This window comes from Archocentrus centrarchus, chromosome 24 (assembly GCF_007364275.1).
Source record: "Archocentrus centrarchus isolate MPI-CPG fArcCen1 chromosome 24, fArcCen1, whole genome shotgun sequence".
NCBI lineage: Eukaryota > Metazoa > Chordata > Actinopteri > Cichliformes > Cichlidae > Archocentrus > Archocentrus centrarchus.
Window position 1 is genome coordinate 20,021,225 of NC_044369.1, and position 15,032 is coordinate 20,036,256.

General features: G+C 39.6%; 1 protein-coding gene across 1 annotated transcript in view; it reads right to left on the reverse strand.

Moving 5' to 3' along the window:
• Positions 1-8,242, reverse strand: part of itpkb (inositol-trisphosphate 3-kinase B) — a 28,826-nt gene extending 20,584 nt beyond the window's left edge. The window contains exons 1-5 of the mRNA XM_030722130.1: positions 7,790-8,242; positions 3,654-3,846; positions 3,150-3,300; positions 2,484-2,768; positions 585-1,505 (exon numbers count right to left, since the gene is read on the reverse strand). Of these exons, the coding sequence (XP_030577990.1) occupies positions 585-1,505; positions 2,484-2,768; positions 3,150-3,300; positions 3,654-3,694 (1,398 nt within the window). The 5' untranslated portion in view covers positions 3,695-3,846; positions 7,790-8,242. The remainder of the gene's footprint in view (positions 1-584; positions 1,506-2,483; positions 2,769-3,149; positions 3,301-3,653; positions 3,847-7,789) is intronic.
• Positions 8,243-15,032: the final 6,790 nt, after the last annotated feature.

Genomic DNA, 15,032 nt, shown 5'->3' on the forward strand with positions numbered 1-15,032 from the left:
TGCTAGTTAAGATTATACTCCACTGTGAGGTCAGCAAAATAACTTATGCTTACAACACGGTCTTACAACAAACATCTTCTTACATCAAAGCTTGCATAATGCAGTGCTACATGAATGAACAATCTCTTTGGTCATCACCAGGAAGGCCTCAACGATCACGCTGCAATTTAAACACTCAGACATTTCTTTCATTATGATGCATTAGGATGGGCAAACTCAAGTCTCTTTGAATTGATTTTGGTAGCTTACTTAAAATAACCAAAACCAGCGAGCCCCTGGATGGTTGGAAAAAGTCATTAAAATGATGGCGCCACTTCTACTAATTGTGAAATGACTGTTAGTAAAATAAGCTGTAAAGGATTTACTGGCCTAATTGCAAAACCATTGAAATGGTTCTTTAAGAGGACGAACATGCCTGTGTGTGCCCTAGCTTTCACATAGAACCCATCCCTGACATTTCCTGTATAGATTTCATGTGGCATTCTTAGTGAAAGTTTCCATTTAAAATCAGGTTCACTGAATCACCAGCAGGCTGTAGATACAGAGGCAAGCAAGCTCAACTCTCAATTTTTTATTCTACTTACTGCTTTCTGCTGAGAACTGAGGAATGCAGGGTTGAGAAGCTGCTCTCCTTTCTCCGTATCACTGGAAATATCCTCCTCCGACTCCTCCCATGAAGAGGAGAAACCAGCTGAGGAGGCAGAGGAGGATGACAGCTTCCTGAGAGAGCGAGTGGAGGAGTTTGGAACAGGGCTGGAACTGGGACTTGGGGAGCAGCTTCGTCCCTGGTCTGAGCCTTCAGAAGTTTGAGTCTGGCTTTCCAAACCGTGTTCAGTTACTATGACAGCAGGGATGGAAGAGTTATTGGAGGAGAACTCAGGCATGTCAAGCAAACAAGGGGTGCTCTCACTGCTTTGTGCCCAAGACATTTCCGGGTTAACCTCCAACATGTGTCTTTCTGACTCGAGCAGCATTTTAGCACACAACGAGTCCTCTTTCTCATCCATCCGTTCTCTTTCATCTCTCAGCATTTGCTTGCCTTCTACCTCCATGTCTCTCAATACTTCTCCGTCTTTTTTCTCAGTGTCTGTCGTTCTCTCTTTGTCAGACGTCTTAAGGAAACCTTGACTGAGCGGTTCGTCTAAACAGGGTGTTCGCTTCGTTGCTTCTGAATGGCAGTCATTTTGTTCAATCAGTGTCTTGTTCTCTGTATTTGTTTTAGTGGTGCTGCCGTCCCTCTCGCTGTCGCTCTTTCCTCCTTCTCTTCTTTCTCCTTCCTTTGTTTCTTCATCCCTTTCTCTCCCATTTTGGACAACAGAGGGGACTTTAATTTCTTGTGGGTGGGTCATTGGATGTTCCTGAGCTGTGTTTCCTTTGCTGGGATGAGAGGGGGTTTGGTGAGTCACTCGTCTGGGAGACCGAGGGCTGCGCTGGAGCTCACTATTAAGTACCTGGGCACGGATCCCGGAAATGTGGGCCTCGAAAATGCCAACTTTTCCCCTTACCTATGAGACACAGAAAGAATATTGCAGCTACAGTTTGGTTTTCTTGGTGTGACTGCAGAGAAGGACACTTTGATGCATATTTTTGTTTTCAATATTTGCTTTAAAAAGTTTAGGATTTCACAGGTAGTGGCATCAGCAGAGCCATAGCTGATGTAGTAAAGATTAAACAGAGAAAAAATAAAAAGGCAAAAAAAAAAAACTCTATCATAATATACCACCAATATTAGGAAAACGAAGAAGGAATGACCCATGGCTCCAAATTTTTCCATCAACTGGCATTAGACAGAGAATTTGAAAAATGGGCTGTTGGCACACTACAACTTCGGTGTGTGACTGTGTGCAGTTTCACAGTCAGAGATGAAGTATACTGGCATTCCCCTCAATAAGAATAACAAGAAAGTGGGTAAGAGAGCATAAACGTCAGGCTGAATTTAAACCAACAGAAGTACTTTTCTTGAATCTGTATTGAAATCAAATTTAGAAACAAATACAACTCTAAACAAGCCAAGTCAAGTTGACGCACAACCTTCATTACTGGAGAGATTATAATCAGAGTTTATGCATGATGAACAATAATATAAGTCTTAAATGGAAGTGGATTACATTACATTAAAAGCTGTATTTATATTAGTAAATTCCACTAAGTTTCAGAAACCTCTTTTTTCAGGAAGACTGTTATAACTGATAATAATCCTCAAACTGTTTTACTTTTTATCATAAAAACACAACAAAGAAACAGCTGAAAACACACGTGGTTTACCTTTAACTTTTGAGCAGCATCATCATCTGCAGCTGTGCAAGAGCAGTTCTTGCTGGCACTGGCATATGACTGCCCCAACAAATCAAATTAAATCCTTCAGCGTTTTAATCCATTGCTCCTTTGCATAACTGCATTTTTTTTTGTTTTGTATCAAGTTTAAAAATGATAATAAAAAGACATTGAGAATAGACCCAACTAAAAAGCACATGTAAGATCACCTCAACGTTCTGCAGCTCTCTGTGGATCTGCAGCAGCTGTGCTTGGCGTCTCCTCTCCTCTCGCCTCTCTCCTCCTCCTGTCTCCCCTCCCCTCTCCTCCTGGCCGTCTCCTTCCCCTCTCTCTTCACCAGCAGATGAACTCAGGCGTCGGACTCGCTGGCCCACATTGACTCCTAGTAGCTCCGGGCTTCGTGGTGATGGGGAGCGAGCGCGAGGTGTGGGGCTAGGCGAACGCAAGGGTGGAGAAGGAAAGATGAAGGCTTGACCCAAGCCACGGGGGCTCGTCTAAAGGAAAAAAACAAACAAACAAACAAAAAAAAACAACAAGTCATTCATACATATCAGGAGATGTAAGTATCATATATGCAAATTAAAGACTATAAGCAGTAACGTTTCACTCTGTCGCTTTTTGTCTTTTTTTGTATTCCTTTAAAATGAGAGTTTTACTAAACTCTGAATACTACAACAACAAGTGGAAAGTGCATTATCAAGGGATAAGCGAGTGTATTGTCAGCAAACACCAATATTGCCTATCTTGCTGACATTAGCTTTCAAAGTGTTTTTCTATTGCTCTGGTGATTTAGTGTAGATAATAATCTACTAGAAAAAATTGGAAAATACATGAATAGGCTCTTCAGACTTTGGTGGATTTGGTGATTGGGCTACCTTGGGACTTGTTGGGCTACAGAGACCTCCTCCCAGTAGCTGGCAGTAGGTGCTCCGATCTGGAACTGGCAGCACAGGTCGGGCAACTGGTGTGATTCGGCCTCGAGAGCTGGTACTAGAGGAGCCTGGCTGGGTGTGAAACTGATTACCACTGTTGAGACAGGATTATGCTTCAATAAGTTGTAATTAAAGTAATAGCTACATAATTTGCCCTGTAGTATGAAGTGATAAAAAAACCTTTAGCACTGAATTTGGTTGATGTAGAAAACAGTGAAGCCTAGATTTTAAATAAGAAATAAAGGGCCTATTTGTAAACAGCAAATCCATAAAGTATGTGCTCTCTAATGCATTACTAATAAAAAGTAGTCTTGTCAGTCTGGTTAAACAGCTACAGCAGTGGCCAAACATGGTTAATGTATGTATTTCTCATGAGAAAGCTCTACGGGAAAACTGTGTAGTATCTAAACAATTAAAGGCAAATGAGACGTGTAAGAAATCCCATACCTATTCATGACTCCGTTCAGGTTCAGGGCAGAGGCTGCCATCCCCGCGGCCAAGCCAGGGGCTTTGAGTGCTGGGTACACATCTGACAATCTCCCCTGAAGCTGCAGGGAGGTCTGGAGATCAGCTTTCAGTCGTTCCTCTGCATACAGTCAGCAGCAGCAGCTTCACGCTGCAAGAAAATCTGCATTCACCACTAAAAAAAGTCAAAGGAAGTTTATTTTAGCGTATCAAAGCCCTGTTAGCGCTAAAAATAAAAAAACAAAAAAATCTTTAAGTAAACCTTTGTACATAAAAGCCCAATTTCCCATCAGTGGACAAAAAGGATTACTCATGTTAAACCAAAAACTAAGATATCACTGAAAATAAATAAATACAAAAGTAACAGAGAGAAAGTAAAACACAGACATGAAGGATAAATACTGCAATGTAAACAGTTTCAGTCACTGGATAAAATTTGCATATTTTCCTGTCAATGTTCCATAAATGAAGAGATTTTTATGGTGCTCATTAGAATAAAAAAAGTCAGTTTATTGCAGACACCAGAGCTCATCCTTCAGTGCCAATCATCAGGTTTACGCGCTACTGTATAAAACTTTGTTATAAAAGGAGCAGCAACACAACTGCCAAAATTCAGCCCAATTAATCTCTCTCTGTCTTTTTGCTCCCCTCGATGCTGCAGTACCACACTGTTCGTTTGAAATGAGCTGCAGTCTGAACATAACATGGCATTCTTTCAGGGAGAGAATGAGCGAGACCTACGGAAAAATTGCTGAATTCAGGAGATGTATAAAAACACAGAGAGAGTCAGAGTGAAAAAGGGTTAGAAGGGCAGAAAGGAAAGTGAGAAACTGAGGTAGAGAGAGAGAAACGCGGGTAAAAAGAGGCATCAGGATTAAACACGCTTAAAGACTCAGGAAGAAAACTGAGAACAGAGGGAAAAGGAGACAATGTTACAATACAAACACTTGCACATAGTTCCCTTATTACCTGTCAGTAAACTACTCTTTCAATAACTAAAGGTGTTCCACAGGGTTTGATTCTAGGTCCTCTTCTTTTTAAAATGTATATAAATAATTATTTCACTTTTAACTAACTGTTAGAAATATGTTGATCCGAATAATACAACACTCTATTCTACTGCTGATTCTGATCAGCTAATTTAAATCTGCTCATCATCATGAGATGACAGATAAAAATGTACAGTCACTGATTAGTACTTCTCTTTTTGCAGACTACACGCCCACTGTCAGATGTTTTTTAGTCCTGCACTCTGATTGGACAATTCAAAAAAAAAAAAAAAAACAATATTATGCTGCAGAAACTGTGGATATTCTTTGTTATTTATTTATTTATTTGTTGCTGAAAAAAATAAATAGAGGGTTCATATCCAAATTCTTTATGCTGTTTTAATGTAATAAATCATCTAACAAAGCCACCTAAATCTACTGACTTGAAGTTTGAATTAAAAAAAAAAACAATCATGTCAGAATAGGCTTTCTATTTATAGCTAGTAATCTACTACTCCATTCACAATACACTTCAATAAGTGGTTAACTTCAATAGCTTGTAGTACCATGTCCTGCCGTGAAAAAAGCCATGCAAATAAGCGGCACCTTGCAGCAGGAGTATTTGATTTAGAGTGGTCAATGATCAGCTTAAAGAGAGACTGATAAGGAATGAGTGTAGATACTGAGTTGTCTCCTTTTCTAGTTTAGCAAGATATTTTAGTCACCCAGCACTAAACTGGAATGTGTGTGCCCCTGATAACATGGCTTAACAGAGTCAGAAATGCACTGTATATATTTTCACACCAAACAACTAGTTTGTAGCTAAAAAAAACAAAAACAAACCCATCTTAAGCCTGTATGTCTAATAACCAAGAGTTTTTAAACTCTTTTCAGACAAGCTGGCCTCTCAAGCATAACAGGATTCCTGTCAGCTGCCAAAAACTACCTTGGCTGAGTTTTAATTTTAGATATGTTAGACAGCAGGTTGGGAACCACAGGGTAAACATGGGATTTCCTCATTAGGTTGTGACGCAGCTAGACAGAGGCAGAAAACAAATGAACGGCTTGCCTGTCGAGTATCTTACAAACCACTACTTTTTCACACTGTTTAATCACTTCTCTGTGCTTTACGTTTCAGTGAAAGTAATACAAAGGCCTACAGAGGATGAGAGAAGTTTGAGAGAGGAAATAGAGTGAAATGGAGACAGTGCAGGACATGGATGAAAGAAGGGAGAGAAAGGAAGGAAAGAGAGGTGTTTACAGGCTATTTTGGTTGTCTATTCTGAATCTTTCATGCAGAAGTAGTGGATTTACTTTCTGTGAAACAGCTTGGAGTGAGTAATGAAGTGGCACTGGGCACCAAGAACCATTTTCACACTGCAAATTTTTTCCATCTTAGGACAGCTCAAAATGCTTTTGAATTTTTAGCTTTAAGGGGTTCATTTCTTCACTTGGACCATCAAAATTTAGATTTTTACCAAGAAAGAAACGGATCAAAACTGTTTAAACATTGGTCTGACTGCTCCATAAAACGGTTCAAGATGATTCACACAAGATCGATCAAATCGTGCATAAAACAAAGCACATCTTTCGCGCCCCGATGGTCTAAATTTCAAGAAATACATTTCCTGAAAGGAAAAATTCAACAGAAGAGAAATTAATTTGAAAAGCTGCATTAACAGATACTGTGTTTCTTTAAACAGGGATTTAAACAAACACTGTTGTCAATACAGTCGCATTGCCGCACTTAAACCACTTCAGAGTGTTGTCAGTGCTTTAGCACAGCCTAATGTCACACACACTGAGTGGGACTGTGTGAGCATTCAAAGTGTCCGCTTGCCTACACAAGTGGGCAATAAACCTACATGCAATACACTAATAAAAAGGCAGCTGATAGAAAAAAAAAGTGTGGAATGATGATGATGATGAATGCTCCTTGGAATTTACAAGAAGATATTATAAGGAGAAGGCTGAATGAGGTAATTCGATGACATATTACAGTGACATCTGTTTCTGTGTGTGCTTTTCAGTGTTTAGATCCTTCTTTGTGTATCAGGATATTCTGGGCAATGTTACACTTCTATAAGCAGGTGATATGATTTGTATAAACAAGTTAAGCAACTTCTCAGTAGATAACTGGATTATGCAAGACTAAATATATGAGTTTGCTAAATAAAATTGCATGTGTGACAACAGAAGATCAGGTCCATACCACAAACCCCTAACAGATGGAACACACAAAACTCAGTGTCTCACTTTCAAAGGGTTGGGTCGGACCCTAACAAAACTACAAATAAACAAAGCTGCAATAATCAACAATTATTCTAAAATAATATATTTGTTAATTGTTGTATGTTGATGTATAAAAAAAGACATTTTATACACTAAGCAAATATTCGAGAGAAGGTGGACATTATTTTCAGTCAATAATGAAAATAGCTGTCTAATCTAATGTGAGCACTATTATTATGCAAGCTACTTGTTATATAGCTGCTCCTATTATGGACCTGCATGCAAGTTGGTAAAATTATTCCCCAAGTTAAACTAAAGTCTGCTCTAGATTTATTTCTAGGAGCAAAAGTTGATGCACACACACACACACACACACACACACACACACACACACACACACACACACACACACACACACACACACACACACACACACACACACACACACACAAAATCAAGGTAGGCCTAGGAAAGGCAAATTTATACTAATTTGTCTGTTAAATAAAACTTGACTTTAAGCACTTTTAAAGTCACTGGCTGTGTTTCAGTTTTCCATGAATGGTTACCTCCTGCAGAATACCTTAGAACAGGTATTTGCAATGATTCAGCTTTGAGAAGTGCATTCATTTCTGGATACAGCTGCCATAAAATGCTCTCAAAATCCAGAACTGAAAGCACAACTTTAGCCTGCGTGATGCTACACAAAACAGAAAATAAGGGCAAATTTTGTTTTAGGTAATTACTGTTGAAAGAAAGAAAGAAAGAAAGTTTCCCCACTTTGGCTCGCTCTGGCCCACCAAAGAGGATGCCACTGCTCCATACCGAGGTATTAAAGTGTAATAAACTACATCCAGTGAAGGTACTGTGGTGATGGAGGTCATGCCGGTGTTATCTTACCTCAGCCCTGTCCTCTCCAGAGCTGCTCCGGGACACTTTTATCAGTCTGCAATATTATCGTCAGATACTAACAGCAATATCTCGAGGACGAGTCTTCGCCGTCTCTGAGCGTGACAGTCGGAACATCAAACGCACAAAGGCAACTTAGTCTCTACTCCTCTCTCGTGCGGTTTGGCTTTTCTTCCATGAACGAATTTCGACGCAGCTTTTTTTCACCTTTCACCAAAAAGAAAAAAGAAAAAGCCCCTTCCACAGAAAAAAAAAAAAAAGATTTCCAAATGCCCTTTTCTTCACTGACCACCTGGTTGTTGCTGAAGAAAACTTTACAGCGTTTCAGAGCCGGTGCAGCAGTTTGCTGTCAGGATAAGCAGTTTCTGAGGAGGATCCTGTTGTCATGTGTTGCTCGATACCTCTGCGCTCGTAGTAAAGCGCTGTTTGAGTGCTTGAAGCCGGAAGCGACCAGAGAGTATCTCCCCCTCCCTCTGTCTCTCTCTCTCTGTCTCTCTCTCTCTCTCTCTCTCTCTCTCTCTCTCTCTCTCTCTCTGTTCACTGCGGGGATAAAAACTGAAAAGCTGAGCGCGAGAAGCTTCTCTCGCGTTGTGGACGCACGTGCACTGCGGGGAAACCCTCGCGTAAACGCGCAAAAGTGCGGGTGCTGAAACTTAATTAAAAGTAGCAGCGGTGGGTTTGAGTTAAACGTGACATGCTGCTGACACTGCAGCCGTCGTCCTTATCGTGCAGGTTTTTCCGTCTAATTCAAATTAACTTTATTTTGTTTGACAGTGATTAAGGACGAGCATGACTGCGCAAACAAAGCGAGACGCCTGCAGTATTTAGGAATCCAGGGTTTTGTATTTATTAAAACATGTAGTATTGTTAGCGAAACGTTGAAAGGGATATAATATTAGTTAAAATTTGCAGACAGAATTACTCTTATCAAAGTGTATTACTATATGGCCTTTAGTCTTACTCTCTTTTTTCTATGTTTATGTATGTAATCAGCGATGGTAATGGTACTTTAAAGCTGGACACTTTATTAGTTGCCTTCAGAACATTCCTCAGAGCCTTTGGTCCATATTGACATGATGGGATCACACAGCTGCTGCTCCCACCACATCCCAGAGGTGCTCTATTGGATTGAGATCTGGTGACTGTGGAGGCCATTTGAGTACAGAGAACTCATTGTCTTCTTTAAGAAAGCAGTTTGAGAGGATTTGAGCTTTGTGACACCAGGCATCAGAAGATGAGCACGCCGTGGTCATAAAGGGATGGATTTGGTCGGCAACAATACTCAGGTAATTTAAACAATGCTCAGTTGGTACTAAGGAGCCCAAAGTGTGCCAAGAAAATGTCCCCTACAGCATTACACCACCAGCCTGAACCACTGATAGATGGTAGCATGGATCCATGTTTTCATGCTGTTTACACCAAATTCTGACCCTACCATCCAAACATTGGACAGCAGAGATAAAGACTCATCAGACCAGGCAACGATTTTCTGATCTCTTGTTGTTGTGAACCAGTGTGAATTGTATCCTTAGTTTCCTGTTCTTACCTGACAAGACTGGCACCTGATGTGGTCTTCTGCTGTAGCCCATCTGCTTCAAGGTACAGCATGTTGTGCTCTTCTGCACACCTTGATTGTAACGAGTGGTTATCAAGTTACCGTTTCCTTCCTATCAGCTTGAAGCAGCTGGGCCATTCTCCTCTGACCTCTGGCATCACTAAGGCATTTTCACACAGAGAACTCGCTGGACATTTTCTTTTTTTTGTGACTGATTCTTTGTAAACCCCACAGATGGATCAGCAGTTTCTGAAATGCTCAAACCAGCCCATCTGGAACCAACAAAGTCACTTAAATCACCTTTCTTCCTCATTCTTATGCTCAGTTTGAAGTTCAGCAGGTCGTCTTGATCATGTCCACGTGATAAATGCTTTGATTTACTCCTGTGTCATTGGCTGGTTAGATAGTTATGTTAACAAGCAGTTAAACAGGTGTACCTAACAAAGTGCCCAGTGACTGCATATGTATATAATCAGCAATGGCAATGCTAATCTCATATGTCATACATGTACTTCTTCCTCAGATAAATCAGACTTGTTTCAAAATAATACCTAGGTCAAAATGGTTTTCATAACTGTAAGAATTCAAGTAAGACAGCAAATTGTTTGTACATTACCCCACAGGCTGTACAGCAAACAATTAAAGCTGCCAAACAGCACAATTACATTACAAGTATAATCAAAGGTGGTGCAAAATGGGTGGAAGTGGAAACTGCGCAGGGCATGTTTCCATTCTGCTGCCTCTTTGAAAGTTATTAATACAATTTTGAAACAAAAGGCCCTGCACATTCACACAGGTGTTCTCAGCTGTTCTTGATAATTAAATCCTTAGTCATCTGAAATTGCCTGCGGCTTGGAAAGCCAACACAAACAGGTGAAAAACCGGAGCGGCAGGGAGCTGTCAATTGAGCACCATGAGAAGAAAAACCTAATTGATGTTGCCGTTGATGTGCTCACGAGCTACATTTTAAGAAGCTGCAAAAATGGGGCAAAGTTGCTTGGATGTACGCAGTTGTTTCAGTGTGTTCGAGAATCTGTTTACTCATTGTTTGCATGCGACCATAAAGCGACACGCTGGAAATTGTTGATTTAAATGTGCTCAGTGATGCAAGAATAGTAAAATGAATTCTTCGACCACAGAGAGCAACATAGCAGCGCTGGGAGTGAGAGAGCAGGAGTGTTTAGTTGATCAAAACTTGCCCTAAACATAAAACATCAATTAATCAAGAAATACTTGAATATGTTTGATACCCATGAATATGAATATTCTGACTGCTGCTCCAGTTAAACCCATTCTGTGTCTGACGTGAAGAAATCCAAGAAGCTTCTTGTTGGCAGACGTTGCTGTGCTATAGAAGGTATGTCAGGAGAATACCTGAGGACGCTGAAGCATTCTTTTACCCAAGAACTGACACACCTCTACAAAACTGTGCACTGTCGGTATTGATTAGTTTGGTGCCAGTATTTCCAGTTGAGATAGAAAACCTGAGCAACAGGTGGAAAAATGCTGCTCTGTGTTCATCTTCTTTGTGATAATGTAACCTTGAACCAAGCGTGAACAAATCGACTACTGGAAATCTGCTACAGTTATGCTCCAGATTAGCGCCATAATCTGTTCATCAACACGAAGATTTCAATCAATACGATCATAAAACACATGGGTTCAAAACCTGCGTGTAAATACTGAAATTTAACAGATGTCAGGTCAGAGAATTTTAAACATATTTTTCTTTTCATGGGGTTTAGACAATAATAATGTACTAATAAAAAGAATCAGTAGCTACAGCGAGTAAATCCTGCAGTAATGGGAACAGCTTTCCAAAATATTTGGCAATTTAATTTGATCCAGTTTTAAGTCCATAACCAGGGCAGTGAATGTCATTGGTCTGGGTCACATGGAGATAATTGGCTACAGTATTGAACTGTGGTTATATGGGTTTCTTATCCACTGTCCTGGTATGAAATACACAAAATTCTTCACATTTTTCCAGGAAGGCTTAACTGTGAGAGTGCAGAAGAATGAAAAAACCAAACAAGTCCAATGTGTTTCCATTTGAGGAAACAATGTGTCATCTTAAATAAACATATTTAAAGTTTATTTAGTGAAGGACAAAACTCATCTTTCCAAAGCTTTTGGAGTCTGTTTTGTTTTCCCACTTGGCCAGGAATAGTGAAACACCATCTAAAAGCTTGCTTCATCTTACAGTCAGAGGTGACACTGGTGATGAAATAGGGGTTGCTGCCCTCTAGTGGTGTGTAAGTAATCTTCAAGCTGGGAGTAAACACTCACTGTAAAGAGTAAATACTGTTTATACACACTACATAGCCAAAAGCATTCACTCACCCATCCAAATCATTGAATCCAGGTGTTCCAATCACTTCCATAGACACAGGTGTATAAAACCAAGCACACAGGCATGCACACTAGGTGCTAGGTGTCTATTAGACCCCATTTCTACAAGACTGCTCACAGAAGTCCTACCATTAATTAATGCGTCAATCTTAAATATGATCAATCTGTCTTTATTAGTTGGCTATTTACCACAGGCTTTTAAAGTGGCAATAATTAAACCGCTACTTAAAAAGCCATCACTTGACCCAGCTGTCTTAGCTAATTATAGGCCAATCTCCAACCTTCCTTTTCTCTCAAAGATTCTTGAAAGAGTAGTTGTAAAACAGCTAACTGATCATCTGCAGAGGAACAGTTTATTTGAAGAGTTTCAGTCAGGTTTCAGAATTCATCACAGTACAGAAACAGCATTAGTGAAGGTTACAAATGATCTTAGAGCCTCTGACAGTGGACTCATCTCTGTTCTTGTCCTGTTGGACCTCAGTGCAGCTTTTGATACTGTTGACCATAACATTTTATTACAGAGATTATAGCATGCCATAGGTATTAAAGGTACTGCACTGCAGTGGTTTAATTCATATTAATCTAATGGACTGCAATTTATTCATGTAAATGGGGAGTCTTCTTCACACACTAAGGTTAATGATGGAGTTCCACAGGGTTCTGTGCTAGTTTACATTATACATGCTTCCCTTAGGCAGTATAATTAGAAAGCATTGCATACATTTTCGTTGTTATGCAGATAATGCCCAGCTTTATCTATCCATGAACTCAGATGATGTTAGTTAAACTGCAGGAATGTCTTCAAGACATAAAGGGCTGGATGACCTTTAATTTCCTGCTTCTAAATTCAGATAAAACTGAAGTTCTTGTACTCGGCCCCACAAATCTTAGAAACATGGTGTCAAACCACAGTAACACTGTGAGAAATCTTTGAGTCATTTTTGACCAGGAGAGTTCTTCAGTGCACATATTAAACAAATATGTAGGACCGCTTTTTTGCATTTGCGCAATATTTCTAAAATTAGAAACATCCTTTCTCAGAGTGATGCTGAAAAGCTAATTCATGCATTTATTACTTCTAGGTTGGACTATTGAAATTCATTACAATTAGGCAGTCCTAAAAGCTCCCTGAAAAGCCTTCAGCTGATCCAAAATGCTGCAGCTAGAGTCCTGACAGGGACTAGAAAGAGAAGGCAGATTTCTCCCAACTTCTCTTCATTGGCTTCCTGTTAAATCCAAACTAGAATTTGAAATCCTTCTCCTTTCATATAAGATCTTAAATAATCAGGCCCATCTTAACTTAAAGACCTCATAGTATTGTATCACTAAAGTAGAGCACTTCGCTCTCAGACAGTTGGCTTACTTGTGATTTCTAGGATACGTACTTAAGAATAGAATAGGAGGCAGAGGTCAAAAATTCCCATAAACACACTCCTAAACCTTGTGGAATACCTTCCCAGAAGAGTTGAAGCTGTTATAGCTGCATACATGGATTAAGAATGGGATGTCACTCAAGTTCATATGCGTACATAAGGCAAAATCTTTTCACTTCATTTGATGAAAGACAACTTTCAGTGAAGCTAAAGAATCATAATGCAAACCTGTCCCGTTCTTGTCTGATATAGGATTCTAGCTGCTCAAAAGTCCTGGGTATTCTTCGTCACATTTTTTGTTTAATGATGCTCCAAATGCTTTCAATTGGTGAAGGTAGGCCAGCTCAGCACAAAGACTCTTCTGCTACGAAGCCATGCTGCTGTAATAGTTGCAGTATTGTCTTGCTGAAACGTTTCTTTCCTGAAAAAGACATTATCTAGATGGGAGCATATGTTGGTCTAAAACTTGCATATACCTTTTGTTACTGACGGTGTCTTTCCAGATGTGAAAAATGTCAATTCCATAGGTACTAATGCACAACCATACCATTAGAGATGCAGACTTTTGAACTGAGCACTGATAACAAACAGGATGGTACCTCTCCTCTTTAGTTTGGAACATCCAGTGTCCATGTTTTCCAAAAAGAATTTCAATTAATCTGACCACAGAACAGTTTTCAACTTTGCCTCAGTCCATTTTAAATCAGCTTTGGTCCTGAGAAGATGATGGCGTTTCTGGAGCATGCTCACATGTGGCTTCTTCTTAATATGATGGAGCTTTAAACTGGATTTGTGGATGGCACGGTGAACTGTGTTCACAATGATCTCTGGCAGTGTTCCTGAGCCCATGCAGTGATTGTCTGTTGTCTTGCCTGTTGTTAATGCAGTGCTGCCTGAGGGCTCAAAGATCACATCCGATATTAACTTTCAGCCTTGGCTCTTGCGCACAGAGATTTCTCCAGATTCTCTGCATCTTGATGATATTCTGTACTGTACATGATGAGATATTCAAAGTCTTTTTAATTTTATGTTGAGGAACATTATTCTGAAATTGTTCCACCATTTGTAGATGCAGTTTTTTGCAGATTGGTGAACCTCTGCCCATCTTTACTTCTAAGAACCTTTGCCTCTCTAAAATGTTCTTTTAATACCCAATCATGTTATTGACCTGTTAACCTAATTAGCTGGAAAATGTTACTCCAGCTGTTTCTTTTTAGTACCACTTCCTGAGGTGGAGAGTTTCTGTGAATAAAATATGGGTTTATGAGATTTGTAAATCATGGCATTCTGTTTATATTTACATTTTACACAATGTATCTGCTTTTTTGGAATTTGGGTTGTAAATAAAATATTTAAAATTGCCGAAATGCAGGTGATATGAACTGGAATTTGGACCCATGGGAAGCATGGCATTGCATAAGAGTCTGACAATTGTTTTGTGTAATTCTTCACTTAAACAGTCTTATTGTAAATTCCTGCATTTACAAAATTTTAAGTAATTTAAAAAAATCAACTAAAGCATTCAAAACAACTATTAATGGTGTTATGTTCAAAAGGTCTAGATTTTGTTGAAAAGATAGCTGAACTAGAGCTGCTGTACTTTTGTGTAATACCACTTTGTACCACAAGATTATGTAGTGAGTCAGTGTAACCTTTATTAAAGGTACAGTGTGTAAAATCTCACCACTAGATATCAGTAGATTGCAGATTGCAGTCAATTGATTTCTGTTTTTCTTAGCCCTCCCAATGCAAGTGCATTGTGCAGCTGTCAAAATGTGTCCATGTTTATTTACTTTGGAGGAGGCTGTAAAAGTTTGTGAAAGTGGTCCAGTACAACTTAAGTCAGTGAAGCTCATTTCTGTCTAACAGTGACATTGAAGTGAATTGTTGAGGATACCCTGAACTTTTCTGTTGGCAAGCACCCTTCTTTGGCCACTGCTAGCTGCTGTTAGCT